General features: G+C 43.2%; 1 protein-coding gene and 1 long non-coding RNA gene across 23 annotated transcripts in view; one reads left to right on the top strand and one right to left on the bottom strand.

The window, feature by feature from the left end:
* Positions 1-4,675: 4,675 nt before the first annotated feature.
* Positions 4,676-25,094, bottom strand: part of FUBP3 (far upstream element binding protein 3) — a 56,564-nt gene continuing 36,145 nt past the window's right edge. For 7 of the 22 annotated variants that reach the window (XM_027823362.3, XM_027823367.3, XM_027823366.3 and 4 more), the window contains 8 exons: positions 22,055-22,196; positions 15,713-15,873; positions 14,715-14,788; positions 14,147-14,223; positions 11,169-11,237; positions 8,923-8,994; positions 8,029-8,156; positions 4,676-6,038 (listed from right to left, as the gene is read on the bottom strand). In XM_027823362.3, coding sequence (XP_027679163.1) covers positions 6,030-6,038; positions 8,029-8,156; positions 8,923-8,994; positions 11,169-11,237; positions 14,147-14,223; positions 14,715-14,788; positions 15,713-15,873; positions 22,055-22,196 — 732 coding nt within the window. In that variant the 3' untranslated portion in view covers positions 4,676-6,029. The remainder of the gene's footprint in view (positions 6,039-8,028; positions 8,157-8,922; positions 8,995-11,168; positions 11,238-14,146; positions 14,224-14,714; positions 14,789-15,712; positions 15,874-22,054; positions 22,197-25,094) is intronic. The other 15 variants (XM_027823373.3, XM_027823370.3, XM_043530176.1 and 12 more) reach the window with 5 other exon arrangements.
* LOC122463107 lies at positions 13,618-25,003 on the top strand. Its single transcript, XR_006286116.1, has 2 exons — positions 13,618-13,690; positions 24,715-25,003. It is a non-coding gene; the product is annotated as an uncharacterized LOC122463107 (long non-coding RNA).

The following is a 25,094-nucleotide window of genomic DNA, read 5'->3' as shown; positions in this document are numbered from 1 at the left end:
AGCCCTAGATACACACCTAGCACTGTGTAGTATTTTCATTTCAGTACATATAAACCATTGCTATGGGAAGTCTACACAAACATTTTAGCACCACACTAGAGAAGCAGTGCAGTAAGAGAGGGCCAGTGAACTTGTGTTGTCATAAACATGCAGTTATTGACAGAGTTCATCAACCCACTTATGCTTCACTGATACTGTTATTCTAATGCAATTAAATATTTAGTATTTGGGAGATAAAACATACATGCTTATGGAAAAAGACAATCATCTTTTCATTTTAACTTGCAATGTTAGAAATAGTTTCTTTAATTTTGCATGACTTGAAAATGAAACCTATTTTAAAATATCTGAAAGTACACCCAAATAGATTTGCATGGTAAAATACTCTGTATATAGAACACAGTCCAGAAGACCAATTGGGTAATCATTAACCTAGCAAGACATTTTAGCAAAGTTATACAAGATTATTTCTCTAAGAGTTTGCAGAAAGATTGCAATAAGAAATTTTTTTACAAATGTACCGGTACTTGGAGAAAAAGTAAAATAAGATACATACAACTTAATACACATAGCTTGCAAATTAGGACTGGAGAGTAAACTGAACCAATGAAAGGTTTCAGAGTAGCAGCCGTGTTCCCTGTATTCTCAAAAAGAAAAGGAGTACTTGTGGCACATTAGGGACTAACCAATGAAAAGGTCTGTCACTAAAGCTATATTATTATGGGAGTTGATTTAGAGGAAGAATGAAAATACACATTAAGAGATGCTCCACATCTGTCTGTATCCAAGGTTGTAGGAAAGTGTGTTTGAGAGGAGGTCTGAGAGCATTTAAAGACTGATTGTAAGGCCATGAGCACAAAAAGGCAGAAGTAAAGTTCAAGTTAAACTTTGCGGCCTGAATTTTCAGGTCCTAATGGTGTCACCTCAGAAAGTTTTAAGAAGAAATTGAAGTTGTGGCTATTAGAAATCCCAGCTCCTGATGCAGGACCTTCAACATAATATTTTTAATTTCAGAAAATACTAAGTGTTTTCATAAAGGTTTTTCTGCTCTTTCTGGCAGAGTCTTTTCGGCAATGGAGAAAAATGACTGACCACGGGGGAAGCCGACTCTACCTAGAGTGCTGAAAAATGCACAAACCCACTGAAAAAGCAGTATGACCCTCCCCCCCTAATTTTTCCGTTCGAGCTAGCTCAGATGTTGCGTGTAACTGAAGCAGGCAGAGTTTTCAGAGAAGTGATTTTCAAGTGGAAGCTGTCTCTAACTTTGCATTAATGTATCGTTTGCCTGGAACACTTCCCCTCGCCCTCAGCCCCGAACTCCTCAACTGCCTTAGTTTCCTTATCTCTTTACTGTCTTCCATTTCCCCACCTTTAGTCCAACTAGACCCCCAACCTGTTCAGCACCAACAGCCGCCTGCCTCTGCGAAGAAAAAACCCCAAACAATCCCACCCCTCCGGCCACCTGGTAAACCTTTAATATGAAGAGGGTGGTTTACAAACCCAGGGCCTGCTTGCCAGAGGTGTGAGCGACTGCAGCTCCCAGAGACTTTGAATGAAGTTGTAGGTGCTCAGCTCTTCTGATCAGCCTCCCCCCCTTCTCTTTTGTCACTCTCCACATTGTAGACTGTCGGGCAAGGACAGTCTCTGGCACCCGGTGGGTGCATACACACGAATGTTACGCTCAAGGGCAGCCAATGGCTAGTGAACCACAGTGGCCAATTCCAGTCTGGAAGGCATCTTGCATTTTTCACCCGTCACAGCCCTTTGTTCCTGGGAGTTAAAGAAAGGGGGAATAAAGAGGAAGGATGGAGCCACTTGTGGGTCATGGTTTAACCAGGCATCTCTTACAGAGGACGGGAAAGGGGGGAAGGTGTGAAAAGAAGCAGACTCATGGCCAGAGCACCACCTTGGGGATAAAACCCAGGTTCTAGCTCCAACTCTCGTCCCATCCTTAGCCAAGGTGTTTAACCCACACAGGCCTAGTTGGGTTGTTTAGGGCTCGCCTGCAAAGCAGTTGCAGCTCCCCCGCTTTGGAAGGACAGATTAGGATCCCCTCAGACCACTATTGGTTCCATCTCCACAGCCTAGAAAAAGATCCTAAAGAACAAGCCAAAGCCCAACACCCATTTCATCAATCCTCATGCCAAGCGCAATATCCTTCAGCCACCAAGCCCTTCAATCCACAGCAGTCACCTTAAACACCTCTCCTGGCACAGAGCAACCCAGAGGGAGCACCGGTTGGGCCAGACTAAAGTTCCATGGAGTCAGCATCCCACAGGCTTTAAGCTGCCCGTCCCAGCCGGAAAGGTGGTTACACAGGGTGAAACACCCATGAGAGGTCATGGGAGGCCCCACTCGCTAGCCCTTCCTTCTGCAGCCAAGTCACAGGGTGCATGGGCACTCCACTGAGGTGGTAGGCAAAGGTGGCACCAACTGCACGGACATTTGAAGAAGCGTGACCTAATGCAACATGAAAGCACATGGAAGTTACTGCGGGTCCTGTGCCAATCAGCTTTGCATTTGGTTTCACACTGGTCTGTTTCATTTTCATGAGGTTTTGTAGCAAAAAGGCCTGAACGCCTGGAAGACATCAGAAGGATGTTTGAGACTTGGCCTTCCACGCCTCGCCCAGCGCCATAGGGGGTCACGGGAGAAATTCATTCTGCTAAACGCAGCAGCAGCAAAACAGTTAACTTGGACCTTTAGATCTTCTTTCCGTTTCCAAGTTAACTTCCACTGAGATGAAGGGGGCAATTCACGCACGTGCTCTAAAGCTCAGAGGCTGGAGAGTCATGAAGAAAGCACTGCCTCAGTTCACACCTGTGGTTTCCAAGTTCTTTGCAAGCATGAGAAGACATTTAAAGTTAAAGACAGAGGCTCGATTGTGAAGCACCTGACAGCAGATTCCACAACCACAGAACCCTGCGCCATATACAAAGATTGAGCCTTGAGAAAAGAATTGGACGAAGCATTGGAGAAGCCTTTGTGGTAGGGTTTTTGCTGCCCTAGGCAAAGCGTGTGCCTCTTCTAGACTCCTGGGTCTGATTTGCAAGGGTGCTGAGCACCCCAATTCCCACTGAGAACTAAACTCTAGACTTTTCTGGCTGCTCTACTCAGCTGCCTGCCTGTGGAGGGCTGATACGGAGAAGAACCTCCAATTTATAACCCAACACGTTAAATTGCTCCTGCACTAAGTGTCCCTCTCACTGATGACCATGCAACAATAATGGAAGACAACTGCTGAACTTGGTAACATTTCAAGCACTTTAGCCTTCCAGGACACCAGACTGCTGATGAAAAACCAGCTTTGCAGGCGCCATCTTAATGACAGGCCGAATTTCAAAGGCTTGCAAACTCTCTTTTGCTGCCCCACCCCCTCAATAAAAGGTTGCATCAGAAGGATATTTTTCCATAATTTATAGTATGGGCATTTCACTGGGGAGACTTGCTAATCTGTACTTACAGATACATTTAAGAAAATGCATCCTCCCACAATCCTGCGCCATTTATGGCTCTTGGCACAATCCGCAATACTCAGTCTTCAATTAATGGACACCTTAGGGTTCATTATCACACAATTGCTCCCTGTGAACCATGCCAAATGCTGTTTTGGCACAGAGCTTGGAAGATGAATTAGAAGGAAGTCTTCTCGGTAATGCCCTCTCCCCAATTCCCATTCCCATCATCAGTGTTTATGCCCTCCTCCTGCAGTCTCCCCCCCCTTTCCAAGTGGCTTTTACTATTCCATCTTTCAATGTCTCTCTTGATTCTCTGGAGGTGTATTTAAACATGCTATATTCTCTTTTCTTCCGGCTCTCAACACGCCTCTGCGTCACTGCTTTACAGATGGGATCTCTTTCTACTCCCCCAAATCCTTGCCAGCTCTGCTACAGATGCCTGGGTGCTTGAGAGGGCAATTGTGTGGACAAAGTTTTATTTAAGTTGTGGGGCATGAACCTCATATAAAAAATGGATTTCTCTCAAGTGATTCAGCCCAGTCTGAGTTGGTTGCAGCTAGAGAAAGTTTTCCTTCCCATGAGATTCCTGAGGGGGAAGGAGAGGTCGTTCAATGGTTAATGTACATTGCTATCCCATAATATACATTAATGCCCAGGGACTCAAACTCCTTTCCACCTTTTTGTAAGGGAGGGCTGCCTTGCTCCAACGACCGGGTGCCGAGGAACAACACTTCCAGGATCACAAGTGTAAGCCAAAGTATTCTACTTCCTAGCACGAAGGACAAAGTTTTGGGAGAAGAACAGGTTCAGGAGATTATAAAACCAAGCTCTGCTAATGCACTAACAAGCAATAAAGGTGTTTACGCAGGTGTAGACAAACCTTCTGTATCATTCCTGTTTATAGAAAACTTCCCTTTATTAAATAGATCTCTGTGGCCATAGGCATTTACATTTAGAGTACTGTATATTGGAACTCCTTCGTGTCCCATGATTTCAAAAGACACATCCCTGTGACATTAAGAGTTTGACTGGAATTAAAGCTCTCAGGTCAACGTAATGGAGTTATCCAAAACCATTAACATGAAATCACTGGAGCTAAGTTGATGTGATCCGCGCCAGGTATGCGGGCTGAGATGGAGCTCTTGAGGTAAAAGCAGTTAGCCCATGCTCACTAGTTTCAGAGGAGAGTGAGCAAACTGAGTAAAGCAGACTAAAAATACTTCACCCACAAGACATCTTGTGGAAATTTTATTATATAGAGTGTAAAATGCAACTGTCAGTCAAATAAAAGGAACACGTTTTTAACATCATGCTCAACATTATCCAATGGCGTTTCTTTATAGTTAGACATTTCAAGCATTATAAGGAAAAAATAAGGAAAGAACCCAAGAACAGTAACTTCAGTACATTTCAAAACGGAATGTCCCGCAGGTCAATTAAAAATGCAAGAAAAAATAGCTTCAATTCCGTTTTTTCCTTTAAAAATACACTGTTATCTGTACAAGAAACACTACAGTAAACATTGGAAATCATAGTATCCCTTTTATTAAATCAAAACTATTTAGCGCATACCGTGGTTAATACTAGATTCATTTATTTCTCTAGGTAATTTGACAAATATTAGATAAGAAAATATTTAAAAAGAAAACTGAAAAAAGCAAAAAACACCTTGGAATTAAAAAATAGTTACTACTTTTTATATGGTTTAATGTTCCACAGTGTTTGTTAAAGGTACGAATAGCAGATTCATTTTAATATTAAAAATAACAGTATTTATATTTCTGAGAGCATAGAGGAAGGGTTTTTTTTGTTTTTTTTTTTAAACAAGCTTGGAGGTCTTAGATACATAAATGCAACCAGCAATGGAGACATGAAAAAATGGATTGCTAAAAAAATTAACACATTTTTATATTACCCTTTAGAACTCTAGAAATTATACAAACCCTACAAAACACCTCCCCCCCACACTTGCCTGACAGCAAAACAGTAAGTGTCTCAATACAGAATTCACATAATTCATTAATTACAATACATACCATAGTTCAGTTTTTTAAAAAATGCAATAAAATCAAAAAGACAGCCAAGATACAAGAAATTAGAAGTAAAACATTTAATGAATTTACATATTTAAGAATATTTAAATACTGTTTAAAATTTTTTTTTTTTTAGGATTTGTTACATACCACCTAAGACTTCCAAGCCACTCTTTCTGTTGCAACAGAAAAGATTGAAAACTAAAAAGAAAAAAAAAAAACACACAAAAAACCACATGTTGAAATGTCACAGCTCTGGGGTGCGTTTTGGTGCCTGTAATTCTCTGGCTTCTTTCCAAAAAGAATCCCGGAGTTTTTATAAATTTGGAAACAAAAAATTACCAGCATGTCCATAAGTTTAGTACATTACTAATTGTTCCTGATTCTTAGAAAAGTTCAGTTTAGATTATCCTACAACTAGTGTTTCACAAACAAACAAAAGTCTTCATCAAAATGTTGCAAATCTAGAAACCTCTGTTACAAAAAGGTTTTCTTCCACAATGATTCCAAGAAAAAAAATTGCCACAAGGACATTGTTCTACTGCTCCTGCATAGAAAGAGAAAGAAACAAAGTCAATTTAGGTCTACACTTAAAACGTATATTGACACAGCTTTGTAAGGCAAGGCTAACCCCCTGCCCCTCTTGACCAATACAGCTAGGTTAGCAAAACCTGAGCATAGATGCAGCTAGGCCTATAGACAAGTGCTTCTGTTGGCATAGCTACTGTTGTTCAGGGAGGTGGTCCTACCACTGACAGAAAAAGTCCTGACACCATACTCAGTCTACACTGGGGGTTTACGCCAGCCTAGGCTCTGTAGCATAGACCCAGCCTTACTCAGCAGCAAATTCTAAAGTGATCTCCAGAAAACGCCTGCCCACCACATTTCCTGTTCTAACAAATGAGGATATGTACCACACAGGGATATCTGAGAAATAAGTATCTGCAAGAACTCAGCCATAATACCTGTTATCCCTGAGCTTTCTTCCTGGGAGTCCATGCCCCTCAAGGAACTTTCTATTTCTTTCTCCACAGGCCCAGACTTTCCAAGAGAAGGCTGGAAGGGGACTCCCCTTAGTACTACATCTAGATCAGCCAGAAGGTAATTTAATTACACTAAATATTCTCTCCCATGGCATTTCCAGCAAATCGGGGACCAGAGTGAGTATGCAGGTTCCTGCAGAACAGTGCACTGCACCATCAGTAATTTTATGGCCAAACATTTGTCTCTAAGAATTTGAGTTTCAGTGCTGATGAAAGGTGCCGGACAGCCATACCCACGAATTATCCACAGACAATGGCAGTGCAAGCTTTTCCATACTGCCTATGAGTGTGCTTCTACCCAGACCTGGGGTGTGGGAGCATAACGTCTGGGCCTTAACATCTTTCTTTCCCTGCAAATAGTGCAAACAGAAGCACCGAGAGAGGTATCTGCCCACTAACAAATTAACAGACCAGCAAGTCATTTCACACTCATTACCATACACCCATCATATGCTAATAAATGACGGCTGGTAAAAGACTTCCGAGGGAGCAATTCCCACTTTAATTTAATTCAGATTGACAAAAAGTGAGTTGAAGTTTGATGAAAATCTTCATGAAAGTTTTGTTGGATTTTTCAGCTGGCCACAGAGCTGGCAGAAAAATTATGAAATCCCAAGAAAGAAAGGATGAAGTATTAGCTGAAAAACAACAATTTTCACAAACTAGTAATAACTTTTGGGCTCTGCTGAGCTCTATTAAAACCAGTGACTCAGTGGTGAAGAGCTCTGCGACCCATTACCAAGCCAGTAAGTAATCTAGCTCTTAGACTTGGATTTTAATAGGGAGTGCTGTTTTTAAAAGGATCAGCTATCTTCATAACTTGTATGTGTGAGGTTCATATACAGATCTTGCCAAATGCCAGAGACATTCACCTTAGCCAGGCTAACTTTGCAGGCAACAGCTACTCCTGACCAAAGAAACTTTGATGGGGAGATCCAAAATGAATCCTACTCAAACTTCAACGGGAAAGATGGCAACTGAACTGCAGGGCTTGAGTGACAGATAAGGTCGATATGGAATTAGCGACCATATATGCACAGTGCAATCACTTTTCCAACGATGTGTTTTCCCGTTCGAACACTAGAACTGCAGGCCAGCTTTTCTGAAGCATGTGTGTATTTTTGCAAACACCTAACCCACGCACAAGGATACCCAACATTCATGAAAGTCAAAGTCTGCATGTGGACGTGACCCTGCGAATTGGATGTGCACCCTGGTGCAAGGCTGGTACATCCATTAGCTCTGAAATGCAGAGATCATAGTAGCATGTGGATTGTGATGCAAGTGCCCACGAAAGCCCTCAGTTAGGTACTAAGCTTCCCATAAAGAGGCACAGTGGGTTGCAGTTAGCTGATTGCCCTCTTTGGTTGTGTCTCAGACATCAAGGCAGCTTTATTGCCTATACCCACGGTGGGGCCTTCACCACCCTGGGGTAATGCTAAACTACACTAACCCCTCCGAAGAGCAGCAGCAGCAGACGACACAAATACAGACCTGGCTGTGGGCCTGAGCTTGCCCTAGTGTCTGCCCATAGTAGGCAGCCTGCTGTCTGTAATACTCTGCCCACGCCATTGTGTAGTCCGGCTGGGAACTTGCCTGAGAAGCAGCACTGGCAGCGTGACCTGAATGACGAAAAGGAAACACAGGTAGTCGAGCACCAGCAAGAGCAAGCAAACAAACACACACTTAGGATATTGTTTTATGATGTTTAAATACAGCAGACATCTGAAAATACAGCAGCAGCAACCACCTGCCATTTGGACAGAACAGGACACGTTTTAAGCAGACTTGCAGGTTATTAGTTGGTGCGGCACTTTGAAAGCATAACAATTATTCCCATTGTTCAGGGATACTTGGCTTTGAAATTGTGCTTTGTTCATCCTTTGAGTCCTCCAGCTGAGGAACATCCAAAGCTCCAGAAGCTAGGGCATGAAAGATGCCAGAGTGGCATTCCTCTGAAATGTCAACGAGAAGACACCCCACCCCCCCAACTCAGTCACCAAAGTGTAGAGCTTTTCTTGTATCTCGGAGAGCAAGCCCCACCCCACTTCAGGCCCTCGGTCAGTTCTTACGTTCAGGCACGGGTACATGTGCAAACATGTTCCTAATACAGTCCAACTTCTTGAGGTGCACCTGAAAGGGAACAAACAGTCCACTGTGGACTGTAGTTCATTGGCCTCACCTTGCCCTGAGATGGTGCAGTAACGAGCGAGACTTCAAGCTTTCTGTGGGAGAACTACATGCACCCTCGCCAACAGGAGGGCACAAAAAGGGATTTTAAGGGAATGGGACCTTGTAATGCAAGGGGGTGGAGAGAAGTTAATGGATCAGAGCTAACTCTGTTTATAACAAGAGTGGATTCATCTCCAGCAGCCCTGTTTCACTCACTCTGTTTTTTGTAATACTCCTCCCACGCCTTGCTGTAATCAGGCTGGCTGTTCTGCTGCTGGCTCTGTTGGCCTGTGCAAAGAGGACAACAACGGGCATGTCAATAAGGAACAGATGACAAGTCTCTAGCTAGTGAGATCTCCCCAACAGACAGCTCCTGGCTTTAAGTCTACTGCCCATGCCCTCAACACTCCTCTTCACACCTTGCTACAACAGGTGGGATTCTTCGCTTGGGAAGAGCTATTTTAAAGAGTAAGGATGCCTGCGTTGTCTCCATTTAAATCCTTTCCTCAGGGAGCAACACACTAGTCTCCTACCTGTGGTGACCAGCTGAAGCCAAATTGACTTTGCTGGACAAATAATTAGCCAGCATTGCAAGCCATCCTATGACATAACTGGCAACCTCTGGAGACGGTTTACTACCTGGTACTAGAGGAGAACTGAAGGGCACTGGCAGAACCATGATGGAGGAGGAGGACTGAACAGCACTGGCTTGCGCCAGTGAGCAAGACTGCCTGTGTCCTTGGCAGTTAAATTCACATTCAAAAAAGGGGGACCTGGGATGGGAAAAAAATGTTGACAACCCAGTTTCTGCCAAGCCAAGCTCCAATGACAGAGCTTCCAAGGAACCAGCTTGAGATCACTATGCTGTTCTTTGTGTTCGTCTCAGAACAGATTCTGACGGGCTAGATTAGCCCCTGCTCGTTCGGTGAAAACACACTGCAAAGAGCCATCACTTAGAATACCTAGTTTGCAGGGTCTGTTGACACCCTGCATCCACACCCAACAGCTATCCCATGCACCTTACAGGTGCTTGGCACGCCAGCTGGTTGCAGTACTTGGGACGCAGTCTTTAGTTCAGTGTTAACTGAGCCTGTGCAGCCTATCCCGGTTTTGTCGAAGTGTGGCAAGGGAGCCGCAAGCTCTGTAGCATGGCCAATGCCATCCCACAATTCTGTGCCTTGCATTTGGAAGCTATCCAAAAGACCTACTTCCAGCAACAGCGATGCACACTGTGGAACAAGTTATTCTAGACGTCCCAGAACACACCGGCGCTACCCCGTTGTAAGGCATATGCTGGCAATGGATGCAGACTGTTTTTGAAAACTGTGAAGACACGAAAGCTTGTGTCTCTGGCCAACAGAAGCCAGTCCAATAGAAGATTTTACCTCACCCCTGCCTGGTCTCTCACAAGAGAGCCAATCATTTCATAAAACATTTCTGCAGCCACTTCTTTAGTGAGAACATATGAACCCTCTGGAAAAAAAAAAGTCAAACAATCCAATTAATGGGCTCAGCATGTCTAAGCTTCAACTAGGGGAGAGGCCAGCCACCTGGGCCCAGGGCACCCCCCCTTACCCATACCATTATGGTTAATGCACAGGACCTGGAGAATCATGCAGCGGACTAACTAAAGAGCAATACAGACAATGTGCTAGTTAGAGAGCAAGGAAAGCCAGGCGGACTAAAATGCATAAGCATAAGTGCTACACGAAAGCCACTGCATGCATTAGACTGGTGGGTGAGGATGGGAGGCACAAAGAAAAAAAATGGAAGCATGCTCTTCCTGGCCATCTAACTGCCTTCACTCTCCATACACAATTCTGGGTGCTGCCCTGCACTGCAACAGAGGCTGGAGAGCGCTTTGAAGTGGCAGGGGTTGGGGGAAGGGTGAACATAATACACTGAAAGTGTGAATTGGGTGGAGGAAACAGGGCAGCAGTGTCCTGTCCAGGGGCATAAAAGCGGGTTAAAAGACTTGACCAAAGCTACAAGTCAAGACCTTTTCTTGCAGAGGTCAGGGCTGCCTTGACTGTCCACCTGCTAATGCCAACAAAGGACCTCCTTCAATGCCTTTTCTTCTAGGAGAATTACAGTCCGCAGTGGGCTGAAAGGACACGCCACTAAATACATTTCACGGCAAAATGTTTTACCCGGCCAGTTAATTTATTTAAGATGGGGGAGAAGTAATTAAAATCTAAATACATGTGTAGGGTTGGGGGGTCTGCCCCTCCTCTCACAAGGGGGGCTGTGCTGGTGAAAGGGAAGAGGGGGGACATTCTAGAATTTGCTCATAGGAGGTCTGTTCTGAAGAGTGATTCATCTGGCTCTTTGACAATGCTGAGACCATGGAAACCAGGCTGTGACACTTGCTTTAGAACAGACTGGGAAGGAAATGGTCAGAAGCTGATTTTAGATAAAACTTTATGTGTAAAAACAAGAAGATGTAGGAGACAGGTATTTACCTAGTTTCTTATAATAATCCTCCCACGCCTTGGTGAACTCCACCTGGCCTGACTGGGTACCATTGTGATCTGCAGCAGGAGAAGAAAGCAGTGAGGTCTGCTTAAAGCACAGCATTATCTTGTCTGTCCTCTCTCTTTACCAAGACTGCCTTCAGAGTGTGCCTGGCTATAAACAGGAACATGGAGGGTTCTAAGTGGATATGGAATGGAACAGCCAACATTCCCACCAGATTTAAGAGCAGTGATGCAAGACATCTGACCCAGAGCACGGCAGGGGTGGTATGGACCCCAGCTGGTAAAGGGTTTGTCCAAGGGTTTACAGTTTGGACACCTCAACAGGCATTTGGGGGGTGGGGGAGGATGCGTGCTTTTTCCATCTGTGTCTGGCTTGGTGTTTGTGCCATTGTGACTTCGGCATGCAAACAGGCCCCAAATCTGAACATCAGGGGCTGGTGGCAGGGTGGCCAACGAACAGCCTTCACTTATCCCATCGGCTCATAGCCCAAGTCTGCTGACCTTCAAGGCCGGTGCAAAACCCATCTCTCTTCTCAAACCTTTGCTTGAGGAAGGATGGGAGACGTACTGGAGGGTTATTTTAGGAGAGGATTCTTCCTTTGTAAATAATTGCTCTTGGAGAGCAAAGTTGGTACAGATTTTTTTTTGGTGGGGAAGGACTCCCCTTGTTCTCATGCAAAATAATAAGTTAATCGGGGGGAGGGGGGGTAAACGTACACACCCTCAGGCAAGTACAGCATGTTTCATAAATGTAAAAGGAAGCACACCCAAAGCCTTTTTACATGAAGGCAAAGATAAGAGCCTCCAGCATACAAGAATGGTGAAGAAGCCTGCCTGTCCTGGGATCTGAGCAAAGATATTAATGGTACCCCTCCCTGCGTCATTCAAGTAATGTTAGCAGGTTAGCAGAGTTGTACTAACTGCTTTCCCCATGCAGAAAAGAGTGTATTGTGGACATGGCGTTTGATCTTTCAGTCAGAAAGTTATGACTGAGATTCTAAAACCCAGGACAGGCTCCCGGACCCAAAGCAAACTGAAAATAATTGCAAGCAACATATTTCTGGTGTTACAAAGTAAAGATAGCAAGAAAACATTAGTTACCGTTAGTACTTTACCCTTAATGCTACCTGGTGAAGGAGTACATTTGGGTGCTTGCAACACTTTACTATTTTAAGCTACCTGAACTACATATCCACTGTAATTATCTACAATGCTTCCTAGACTGCATGTTCCTTGGGGCATAGACTGTCTCTGTACAGACACTTTCAAAGATTAGGACAATGGGCCCCTGTTCCCAAGTGGGGCCCCTTTATGCTATTGTAGCATATGTATTAGAAATGTTAAGTTAATGATGCACCATGGCAGGGGATTTCCATGAACAAGATGCAGAATATTTGGAGTTATGGTTTCCATGGCACCAAATTTTAGTCTCTGATCTTGGAAATGTGGATACAGCTGTACCTATAATCACTGTGCAGCTCTCCAGGTGGTACGTATAGCTGGAGTGCTACATCTTGAGGTTGTCTGCTAGTGGGAAACTGTATGCTACAGGCAGCAGCCAGTTTTCAGATTCTTATTTCTAAACCAAACTTAACACGTAAAAAGACGCTGGCCATTCCTGAGAAGTTTGAAAGGCTTATTTTTAAAACTTAAGTTATTCAAGTATTTAAAAACGTACAGAAAGTTCTCTTAACACCTGAAATACCCCACATCATTCCAACACAGGTGAAGAGAACTGTATTGAGTTTCTGAACCGATTCACCTTTTGGCTGAGGGAAGGCATAAGGAGTTTCTGAAAGAAGCTGCCTCTTGGTCTGAAAGTTTAGGCTTCTGTTGAGAGTTAAAGTGAAAACATCTCTACCAGAAGAAGAAAATATTAACTTTGGGATTGCTGACAAATTGAAGTTGGTGTTTGCATGAAACGACTGCTCCATGTATTAGAGTGACACGCAGCACAATGGCACTGCTGGAGCCACCTAAATTAAGGAGAGTCTGTTGTTCTCCCAATCTGAACGGGTTGGGGGTTTAAACAATCAGGAGGTCAAATGCCTGGCTCGGAGCAATAGCCACTCGAAACAGGCACCTCGGCAGCACACTAGGTCCAGGACGCAAACAGCTGCAGATCTGCTTTTCTGGCCTGCTGACTGGAGTGAAGGACAGAAGTTTTTGAACTCTGACCAACAATGAATTTGTACAACTTTATGTAGTTTACTTTTAGCCATGTGACCTACTTGTCTTGTTTAATCGGTAAGGCGCTGACTAATTCCCAGCGTTTAACAGCTTGGGTGCTGGTCTGTACTTACAACCTTTCAGGGACATTTTATTCCAGTAAGGGGGGGGGGGGTGTTCTTTGTCACAGGGAGGTGGAACTAGGACAGGAGCTAATCCTGCAGTCTTCCTCCTTCACCATCCAACCCCCTCTCCTCTCCATTCATTCCTACCAAAATCCCAATCTTTCCTTCAGGCTGCGAAACAAGTGGTAAGGGCAGCTCACATCACGAGAGCAGGTGAGTAGCAAAGAGAATCAGGGCAGTCAGGAGCAGAAAGGAGGTGGGCTGCTAATGACAGGCTGTGGCTAGTGGGAGGGAATGGTGCTGTCCAGTGCTCAACTGGGGAAGGCAGGAAGAGAGAGAGAGTCTAGAGAGGTGGGAAGGGTCTTGTTAGGGGGGAGCAGGGAGGGAGTCCAAGCTCCTGCAGGAAAGGGGGGTGGACGCTTAAAACAAGCAGCTAACAGCAAAGAGTGATTTATAACAGGCTTTCTGCGCACCTTCGATTTATGTTACACTACTATAATCAGGAGCATTGATCCCTTACTCCAGGGTGCACCTGCATGCACTTCTTTAATTGTGTAACTTCTTCTACCATCTTCCATACGAGTGGTCTCACGAGACCTGCAGCTGTGTACCTGCGTGGAGTGCAGATTAACTTTTGACTTTTCTCAAACCAAAATGCTAACCACTTACTTGGGACTTGCTGTCCAGGCTGTTGCCACGTCTGGTAGGTGCTGCCCCAACCCTGTGTCATGAATGCCTGAGGACCACTGTGGATTATAATACCATACACTGAAGGAGATGGACAGGACATTTTCTTAATAGATCATATGCATAAAAACAGTAACAGGATCAAAATGATTATTAGGAGTCAGCAGCTGCTAAGGCAAGAATTAATGCAAAAATAGGGGGAAGAGAGCATGAAGGCCTTCCTTAAGTTACTATTAGTAGAGCTGAAAGGAGGGCACATCAAACCTCACTCAAACTTGAGGCCAACAGTATCTGTTGCTAATTTAAATTTCTTTCCACACCCTTGCCGCATTGATGGTGGGCGTTCTTAGATGTGGCAGAAACCGGCACCTCCAATTAGGAGCTTTCTAGAATTGGGCTTCAAAGCTTCATCTCACTCATCCTTGGATTCTGGAGTCTTCAGTCTGACTTTCTACAAGTTTTCACTTATTCTTAAACCTTCACGTCTCAATCTAAAATGTTCACATTCACGCTCTCTACGTTAGAGTCCAAAGGACTTGTGGAAACTTACTTTTGATGAGGTGTAGCAGGTGCTTGGCTGAAAGGATTTTGACCAAAACCGCCAGGTCCACCCATGCTGGTACCCTGTCACAGAATCCACAAACACTTAATGTTATAATCCCTTCCACCATTTTAAAAAACAAACACAAAAACCCAGCCGCTATGTGTAGAACAATAGTAAGAAAACGGACGAGACAGCACAGGACATACCACAGAACTCATGGCACCAATTCGGAAAGTGTAAAATTCCCAAAAGTGCCTAAGTGAATTGGGAGCCCATTTTTGAAAACCACTTAGGCTCCTAAGTGTCTCACTGAAAGCCAGTGGGACTTAGGAATGTATGAAAGTGTTTCACTATATGTACTCCAAGATCAAAAACTCTCTCGTCGAGGGATTCAGGATAAAGGCTGCTTTCTCAGTTTTACAAGGTCCCACTTCAGTATTTTCTCACCTCCTTTTACCCAAGTCTCACCTGACTAGATTCTTTGGCCTGGTTCCATTACACTGCAACACCCATGGCTTTGTTAACAGGTAGGTTAAGAGCCATCATAGAACCACCACTGTAACAGCAGTCTGTAGTGCCACAGAGATCCTGCCATCCCCTTTGTGCACTTCTGTAATCCCCAAGAGCAATGTAACTCGGCCTTCTCCCCCAAATCTGATTTTAGACACCCTTTTGGTATCCCACAAGATCTCTTCAGGCAAAGCATTAGATCTTCCATCCATTACAGAGCAGCAGACCAGACTGGATTACTGAAGCAGGCTTCTGGGAGAAACATTCCAGGCTACAGTAAATCCATCCATATTAATCCAGGTCTACCGGAGGGCCAGTTCGGACTTTTCAGGCTGTCTGCTTACAAGCAAGTTGTTCTGAAGCCAGACTATCAACACCATAAACACATAGCACAGAATACAGAAGTTTGTGCCCCTGCCTACCCGAACCTTTATCGGTAAAAGTAGTCAACGCCAATTAAAACCAATTCAGAAGCAATACCACATGACACTTACACCAACTTTCTCATCGATGAGATGTCTAGCGAGCTCAATCTGTTGGGGAACTCCTCTGATGGTGAATATCCGTACGCTAGGGTCCGTGTTGGGAGGTGGATTTCTTTGAAGCTCCACGTGGGCTCCTGACTGCTGGTTTATGCTCTTGATGTTCTCTCCACCTACAGAAAAGAGAAATCAAGGCATGAGAAGAGATAAACATAAAACTCATTATTTCATTTATAGAGAGAGAGGATTATCACGATTTCAAAAGCTACGTCCTACAGCTGGAATAGAATTTCCCCATACCCTTGTGCCTGCCTTAAGTAGTGAAGGAAACACTATAATGAATATAGTCGTAATACTTTGGCTCACATTCCCACAACACCCCTCTCCATTTATTCATGGGTGCACCCAGAGACTGAGTCTTTGCTGCTACTTGTCAGACTTCTGCTTCTTACTGGGTCAGCCAATGGCACTTAACATCTGAAAAAGGATATGTGCCATAGCGCCTTTGCACACTTTGCTGGGCTGCTAACCAAATTCAGTATTACGGGCACGTATCTTGTGAATAATAGAGACCAACGACAAGGACTCTTCCTGCTAATTTACTATCATCTCTTACCCTTAGGGCCAGCTAATCAGTACAAATGCAGAAATTATTTTGCAAGAAAAGTAATAGAGACTGATACACTGTTATTCTTACTGACTTAAGGCTACATGTTCACTGCCGAAACAGGTGGTTGGTTTGTTTGACAGCAGGACAGCTAATGCGCATTACCTATCTCCCTGTGAAACACACCTTTTTTTTTTTTTTTTTTTTTTTTTTTTTAGCAGTGAGGACAAAGCCTGATCGTTTTCCTATAGTTATGCAACGTTCAAGAGGTGCTTGCCTTAAAATCCTACCAGCTCCTGCAGCCACTTCCCACTTGCAATGCAGCACAAATGGCTACACACACTTCTGGAACAATGCAAGGTTCACAGTTGCCAGCCTGTCACTTCACAGCTAAAGTTCAGGCTTGTATACATGAGGAAATTAATCACAATAGCTACTCAAAACAGCTCCCCATGTGGACACTTATCACAGAATAAGAGTGTCCACATGGGGAATTATTCAGGCTTTAAATTCACAGCCTACCTTAATCTGAAATAACTTTCAAGTGTAGACATGTCCTTTAGGTGCATCTTTGGTGAACATATATGAACAGTGAACCAGCTCTCTCAGATAAGTGAGTGCACAAGAGTACTCTTAGCACGGTGGAGCTAATGAAATCTGGTTTGACTCCGTGAAAAAACTTGCAAGGTCTCAGTCTCTTAATGAAATTTGCTTAACAAAAGCTTCAGCCGATGTTACAATGGTTCAATTCTTCTTTTGGAATTTCACAGAACTTACAGATCAGCGCCACTCAACTGGAGAAAAGGGGGTGGGGGGGAAGTTTTACAGCTCTGATTCCTACAGACCTAGATAAGGCCACTAGCTGAAACATACACTGCAAGGGGGAGAAAAGGAAACTAATGAGCAATTGAGCAAAAAAGTTGATTAAAGTGTATCCATAAGTAGCTTCCCTATTTTTGCCAGTGTTCCTGAAACCAGCCCTGAACACAACTTCAAGACAAAGTGCAGACATTGAGTACATTTGTTCATTTCATTGTAAAACTTGTGACCTTTTCAACATTCTATACCCCCTTTTGTGGGAGGAAGGGTCACCCCTAGGCAATTAACTCTTTCTAGATGCATTTTGGGGAATTAGAGACAAGTTTTTATGCCACATCCTTCTGTTTTGCCTGCAGATTACCCTGTGCAGCCAAATAGGAAATCATCCATTTCAGCTGTGATTTGGAAAGTTATGAGAGTTTTGAAACAAGAATTTTGTTTCATTTAACATGTTAGGATGTGTGCAAAATCAACTGAGAAGCTTGGGCCTGCTTGTGTGCTCACTAAGCTGCCATATGGAATGGAAGAAAGTTTTACACACTTTTAGCCTGCCTACTTTTGAGTGCATAGAAAGGAAGAGAACTTGGTCTCAGTGACAGATGCTAATGTGATCATCAAAGCAAAGCTATGTGTAACCTCTCCTGAGCTCTAAATATCTTCCCTTCTGACTTGGTATCCTTGCCCAGATGTAAATGACCACAGTGTATTTAGTTTCAAATTGTTTCCATAATTAGCATTTCACATTTCATTATGCAAGTTACCAAGAGCAGAAATGTTTAGTAGAAGCTATTAATTGTGGGTCTGGTTCCCATCAGCTTCTTCTTTTACCATTCCGCACCAAGTGAAGGCAGTTATCTCTAGGCTTGTTCACAAAAGGTTTTATGTTTGTTCCTCTAAACACTGCACATTCTTGGGTATCAGAATTCTTCTTCCTGCCCCCCACCCTCTGACACACCAAAAGTTACTCTCCTCCCATTTGAGATCTCTTCTCACTATGCCTTTGGAGCATACAAATAAGATGAAGCAGCCAACATGATGCTGCAGTGTCAGAAGGAGTTCACCTTCCTTCATAATTAAGTCACCCGCTCGGCGCATGGTGGCTGTCTATAGACTTATTTGGCAGCTTGCTCCATTCTTCTACCTGACGGGGGGTAGAAATGATCCAGGAGTGGCCCCCCAGCTGGATGTGAAATTGTAAAGCAATTAATCAAACCTGCTAAAAGGCAGAGCTGACAAGAGCCGGGCCAGCCACGTTATCTGTCAATATTGCTGTATTTATCATGGAAATCCAGCGGGGCCCCTGAGAGGCTGCAGTTTGTTTCCAGGCACCAGCACACAGAAAAAGCACTTGACATTTGTATGGCTCTCCACTCCACCCTTCACCAAGTCTTTCAGACAAGAAAAGCTGCACCTACCCACCCCTAGAGGAAAAAAATCCAAACAACTTTCAGTGAGCCTTCGCTTTTCCTTATTAAGCCACAGAATGCTCACCATGCCCATGTGGAAAAGGCACTGGGGTCAGTTACTGTATGCACTGCAGATACAAAGCTTGTAACAATGCGGCCCGAATTCCTCTTCCACCTCTGACCCCCTCAAGGACAGTTTGTAAGGTAACAAGGAATACTGCAGTTACTAACATCTACTCTTTTGTTGACATGATGCTTATGCATGTGTCAGCTTTGGATCCTGTAGAGGAAGGATGGTCCAAAGGTGAGGGACTAGCCTGGAACCTGAATTCAGGTCCTTGCTCTGCCACAGACCTTCTGCATGACCTTGGGCAAGCCACTTAGTCTCTCTATGCCTCAGATTCCCAACACGACAATGGAGTTAACAGCATTGCCCTGCCTCACAGGATGTTTCTGAGGACAAACACAGTAAACATAGTGAGGCCAGATAAGTACCTAAAATAGTCTAGGTTACATGAAATTCAGTCTCCACCATGAACGACCCAATTCTAAAACAGCCTATTTTTAGATTCATTAAGTTACTTATTTTTTTCCAGTCAAAATAAATAACTTTATTCCAACTTCTTTAATCCTAAACACACTGTGCCCCCTGGATTTTAAGGGTTACTTTACAGCTGTATGAACAACCAACAGAATTTACAGACATTGCTCTAGTGACCCCTGCTGTATTGATACATCGGTTTCCATTACATTTTTTTTTTTTTTTTTAAATTGGGGTTAGTAAGAAGCAAGCCAAGTCCCTACTCAGAGCTGCATTTCCCAGAGTCTTCCTTCACATCAGCCTCATGACTGTAGCGAACGACTGCAGAAAATGGTTAAAATATAATGAGAAGATTAAGTGATTTCTTCTCGGTCAGATACAGTATAGAATCTCATTCACATGGAAATTTTCCATTAAAGAGCCAACTTGGGACTCTGCTCTTAATTTCTCTGTAGACGCAGCCCCTAGGGCTTCACTGGCTGACCCATCTGGAAATTTAGCTTCAATACGCCAAGTGCCACAGGGCTAAACCCCTTATCCCTGGCCAGGCCCAGGTGTTTTAGAATAGAGGATTCCTATTTGGCCATCCATAGGAAAGAGTATTAACCTTAGCAATAAGATCCCCTCTTCTTCCCACTGACATACAGGTGACAAAAGAGCAACAAATGCAGAAATAGTGGGCATGTCGGAAGAGAACTGACTGACACAGAAGGCTCTGAAAATGTGTCATACATTTCTTATCCAAGACTCCCAGGAGATGAAGCTACAGCCATCACTCTCAACAAACAGATAAAAACTAACTAACAATACAAGTGTAAATACCCCAATAGTACTGATTGTAAGTAAATATTACACAACTTCCAATGTTCAAAGCACTGTACAATCATTAATAATCAATCCTCTGAAAGCCTCTGGTAAGCGGTCCCATTTTACTGATGGGGAAACAAAAGTACAATGGCTTACACCCACAATCACACAGCAAGACTCTGGCAGGGCCAGCATTAGAATTCAGGAGCTTCTTACACCTAACCCCGTGTTCACTCCCCCAGATCACAGTGCTTATGTTAAAGAGACAACATTTCTATACATTGTGGAAACCGAAGTTACTTTTCTGTACTTTCTATTGGTTACTGGTAGCTACTGCAATAGTTAAAATAGCAATGGTAGTTTCCATTATTATATTTTACCACTTTTGCTTTTGAGAATAACTTTCCTTTCCTTGGTCTCTGTCCTGACAGAATTTTTTGTTGCAAGACTGAGCACAGTATCTTCAGCTTTTTCTGAATTATGAGGGAACAAAAGCACTTTTTGAATTGCTAATACATTTTCACTACACTTGTGAATAGGGTTACAGCAAAAACTAAGTCTGAAACTGTTTAGAAAGCCTTAAGGAAACTCTCTCAAGGGTTTTATTGGGGGTGGGAGGGGAGGAAGAGAAGAAGGGGAAGAGATTGGGAATGGGGAGGTTTGAAGGGAATTAATTTCAAAAACTGAACTTTCTTAAAGCAGTCAGCACGTTCACAGCAGCATCTGAAAAGTCTTAATGAAGGCCAGTTCCTTTACTATTTTCACAGCACATGCATCCTGCCCACTGATAATTGGTATGGAGTGCTGGTACACTTCACGAGAGAAGCTAAATATCACTGGCACATGACAAAATCCCCTCAAAACCACACTAACACCAAGTGCAGAAGAAAATAGTAAGAAAGGAAAAAAACAAACAGTGCCTCTTCTCTTGAATTTAAGAGAATCGCCACACTTCTGGCTGCATTCTGAAAATTCCAAGCTTTTATTTCCAAAGATACATTTGTGGCATAGTGATGCCTGAAACAGGGAAGCAGCAATCCAGCCTGGCAGAAAATTGTCTTTGCCAGCAGCAAAGAGGGAACCCACTCCTACTTGATTTACCTCAACTCCGGGGACGCTAAAAGCCAAATTGTGACCATTTAAATGCCAACATTAAGCACACAGATCATTCTTTTCTAAAGAGTAGGGAGAAATTAAATACGAACTACTTTCATGTGTTGGTGATTTTTTTTTTTTTTTTCTAAACTACAACACTAAGTCTAGATTCCAACATTATCTCAGGTGCATTGTACCAGTACAGTATTTCTATTCCTCTTTCCAGTTAATACAGTGTAGTTATGGTGCACACTTTATGAACATGAAGACACACGCAGCCAAGTTACAATTGCTGTTGGAGCCTTCGCCTTTGCATTTGGTATTGTTTGACTGGGACACAACTGTTCTAAAAAGGGAACACAAATGTTTCCATTACTTTGGTACACTTGAGTTCAATGACTAGGCAGCAGTGCGACGCCAACTACAGAGAACTACAGACTCCAGGCAAGCTCAGGAGTCCTAGGCACTCATAGGGCACCTGCCCAGTCTATTATGCACCAGGAGATGAAATTCAGCGGGTAGGTTAGATCTTGCTGTTTCCAGACAGACTTAACTTACAGGTGACTACATAAGCTTGGCTACAGGTAGTCACTTGCTGATCTCCATGTACAAGGAGATACAACATTCGCTCCAACAAGAAGTACCGTGTGATGGAGTGCAAACTAAATACAAGACAAAGGGTACCACTATAGAAATGCATCGGTTTTGTCTATCCCCTGGTAAACTTGCTCTTTAAACCACTCTGCTAGAAAGGATCCTTAAAAGGACCTAAATCTTTTCATGAGATAGCTGCTTTGCACGATATGTACACCTGGCCTGATAACTCAGAGTATGACTTTTCTGCATGCAAAAATGCCTGCAATGTACACTTGTGAGAGATGAGGCATCAGAAGGAAGCGTACAGAAAGCATTTGCCTTACTGGGTGGTTATGCTTACTCGGTTTCTCCTGTGTTGTATGATCATGGCCACTGAACCACCATTTTCCATACTGAAAATACCACAGCCACTCCAGCAACGTTTAGGAACCCCCATCTGAGATGGAGATTACATCTCAGAGCGTCATGTCAGCATTACCTACCTTTGCCTATAACAAGGCCACACTTATCAGCTGGCACCGTGTAGGTTATTTCCTGCATCCCTCCAGGTGTGCCAACGCTCCAGTCCCCACGACCACGACCTCTTCCCCGGGGTACTGCCAGACTTCCAAAGCCATCTCGTTCCTTGAAGGGAAAAAAAACAGCATTTCCATCAGTATTTTTCCTGACCCCAGTACCTGTACTTCTAATTCACCACATTAAAAAAAGGCAAAGTAGAGTTTAAACTGCATGATATAATCAATACCACTAATATCACTAAACTAGGGAATTCCTGGCCTTTATATCCATGAGATTCTGAAGCAGTTCAAAGAAGTGCTGTTAACGTAGGTCACAGCTGCCTTCCTGATTCTGTAGGTTTATTTCAGCAAGTAGATATAAATGCATGCCTTCAAACAGAATATCCTTTTATAACTGGCAGGTATGCATAAACTCAAAGTCCTTTTAGTTGCTGGGCTCCAATCTGAGCAGGGCTAGTTGCCTAGCTTTCCTTAGAGCAAACCAGAAACCTTAGCATTAATGTACACTGTTTGGCACCAAGGACTTCACAGAAGCCAAAAGTTAACCCTTTCAGATGCCAATTACCTTGAGAACTACTGGAATCCCTCAGCTGAAATACACATTGCTTCAAATCATCTTGAACCTCCAAACAACGTTGTCCAAATTCAAAGAAGTGTAAAAGAATCCAAATGCATGTATCTGCAAAGCAAAGGCCCTCTGCTGTCACAGGCCAATGTCACAGAGGGTCCAAAGATGAAGTGGCTGAGGAAAGGATTTGCCCTAGTATGTAAAGAGGTTTTCAAATCATGAGTATCAGCACTGGGAAGAGCCACAAAAGGCTGTTTTGTCCCCCACTGCCTTCCACAAAGAGTAGTGGAGCTTTCCAGCCCTAGAGCCTTTTCAGAACAGCACAAGGATGGGTATCCAGAGTACAGATCCATTAGCTAGAACCTGCAGAAAAGATCCAGGAAGAAAAGAGCTCTTTGTGCACTCAGTTCATGCTCAGCCATTCTGAGCACTTCTCGCCCTTATCAAGCACTGTGGTAGAAGCAAGGTTTTCCATGCTAACCCCAACCTTCAATTCCAGGCTTCCCCCCCACACACTGAGGATAGATTAAAAAAAAATAATTTTTTTTTAAGTTAAAATTTGATTTTTCTAAATTTAAAATCAAATCTGAATGTAAACAAAATATTAAGGCTTAAATTTATTATAATCTCTTAAAATATTTAAATATAAAATAAAATGCTGAATCCATGAGCTTGTGTCAAAAACTGAGTTCAAGGCTGCTTTTCTATATAAAAACAATTCGGGGAAAACATCTAATGTTTGAGGTCAAGCTTTATATAAATATAGCACAGCAGGCCATGTGCTATAGTAATGCCTGATCATGTAGGGGGTCCAGACGCTATGCTACTGGGTGCAAGAGACTGGCAAAGTCACCACAGGCATTGGGACCCTACCTCTTCCTCCAGAAGACACCATCATGTATATCAGGCTCATCCACTGAGCCCACCTGGGTGGTCTCATACTCCTATTTTATAGCTTCTCCCTACCTGAGCTCTGATAAGTTCAAATCTCAAATTAAAAATATTTATGACTCCACCCAACATGGAAACTTGCTCACCAGCTCATGGAAAAATACTGATCTGTCCAGTAACTACCAGGCCTTGCTTCTGGATGGTTTTGGGTACTTCAAGTAAATGGCCTTGCTCTGTCTCCTTGCATGTATACACAGAGATACAAAAAACAGAAATCCATTAATTTCTCAGCTGCTTCCCTCTGCTGCTAAACAAATAAAACTAAAAGGCACGTGGGTTACACAAGCAGAAGGCTCAGACCGTGGTTACTACTTTTGTTTTCTGGAGGTACTGGTGGGGGAAGTTATGTAACAAGGGAGAAGGAGCAGAGTGTCCAACCAGAAAGGAGCAAGATTGATGTCAAAGCAGGACACTGTGGGAATCGGAGTGCAGCCGCTAGTGTTGATTTCACCCCTAGGGAACTGGAGAAAAAACCTGTCATGGCTGCAGCTTGTACAAAAGACCCTATTTGGGAATATTTTCAAGAAATTCTTGGACCTCTGGGTAAAAAAAGGAACACATACCAAATTTAAACAGTGCAACAAAGAGATGCAAGGCCTGGTGGTCAGAATGAAACATTATGAAAAGTGCTCCTCAAAAGGCAAAGTCTTTGAAGATGTGGTGGATGTGTCTGAACCATCGGACTAATTTTTGCACCATTCTAATGGACAGCCTACCCTGTCTTACTATGCTAGTAAACGATAACTTAGATTACTGACATAAATGTGTTTTTTGGGGAGAGATTACTTGTGAATTTCAAAATGTGTGTTCAAAAGATAATTGGCATGTTAGTTTGTTGTGGGAGTATTTATCAATTACTTTTTTACTGTTATTGCTGGACTTCTGACTTTATTACTCAATATAATCAAAACATCCCAGGTGAAGATTTTCTATTTAAAAGTAAAGATTTCAGGTATTAACTTCAACATTTAAAAAATATTCCCCCCCCCCCCGCAACAGGTTCAGCATGTTGCTAGAGATAAGGGTTTAAAAATAGTTTCGACAATCTTATGATTTATTTTCTCTATAAATTTATTCTAAACCCAGTTTTATATCTTTTAAAGAGGTGGTACAAACAGACGCAGGAGGAGGGAATCTTTCCTTTACAGTCTTTGTTCATCATCCAGTAAAACTACAGCTGAGTTCATAATCAGGCCCTGTAAATTCTAGCAAGACTCCACAGATGAAAAAATGTCTTGATTCATTTATGCAACATATTCTCTTTTTCCACTTGTTCAGAACAAACATTTCGTTGACTTGGTTCATATCATTACGACCAGGCTACACTCCACCCAGCAGAGCAGACATTGCTGGATACAGTATACAAGAAGTAAATTGAAAAGTTTGCAAAAAAATATTGATGGAACATTTGTTAATCTGAGTCTTGATGGGTGGAGCAATGTATACAATGATCCAGTAATATGCGCTTGTGAGACAAAAGAAGAT

This window comes from Chelonia mydas, chromosome 16 (assembly GCF_015237465.2).
Source record: "Chelonia mydas isolate rCheMyd1 chromosome 16, rCheMyd1.pri.v2, whole genome shotgun sequence".
In the NCBI taxonomy this organism is placed as follows: Eukaryota; Metazoa; Chordata; order Testudines; family Cheloniidae; genus Chelonia; species Chelonia mydas.
The sequence above is the reverse complement of the archived record's forward strand: the minus strand, read 5'-3'. Positions and strand labels throughout refer to the sequence as shown.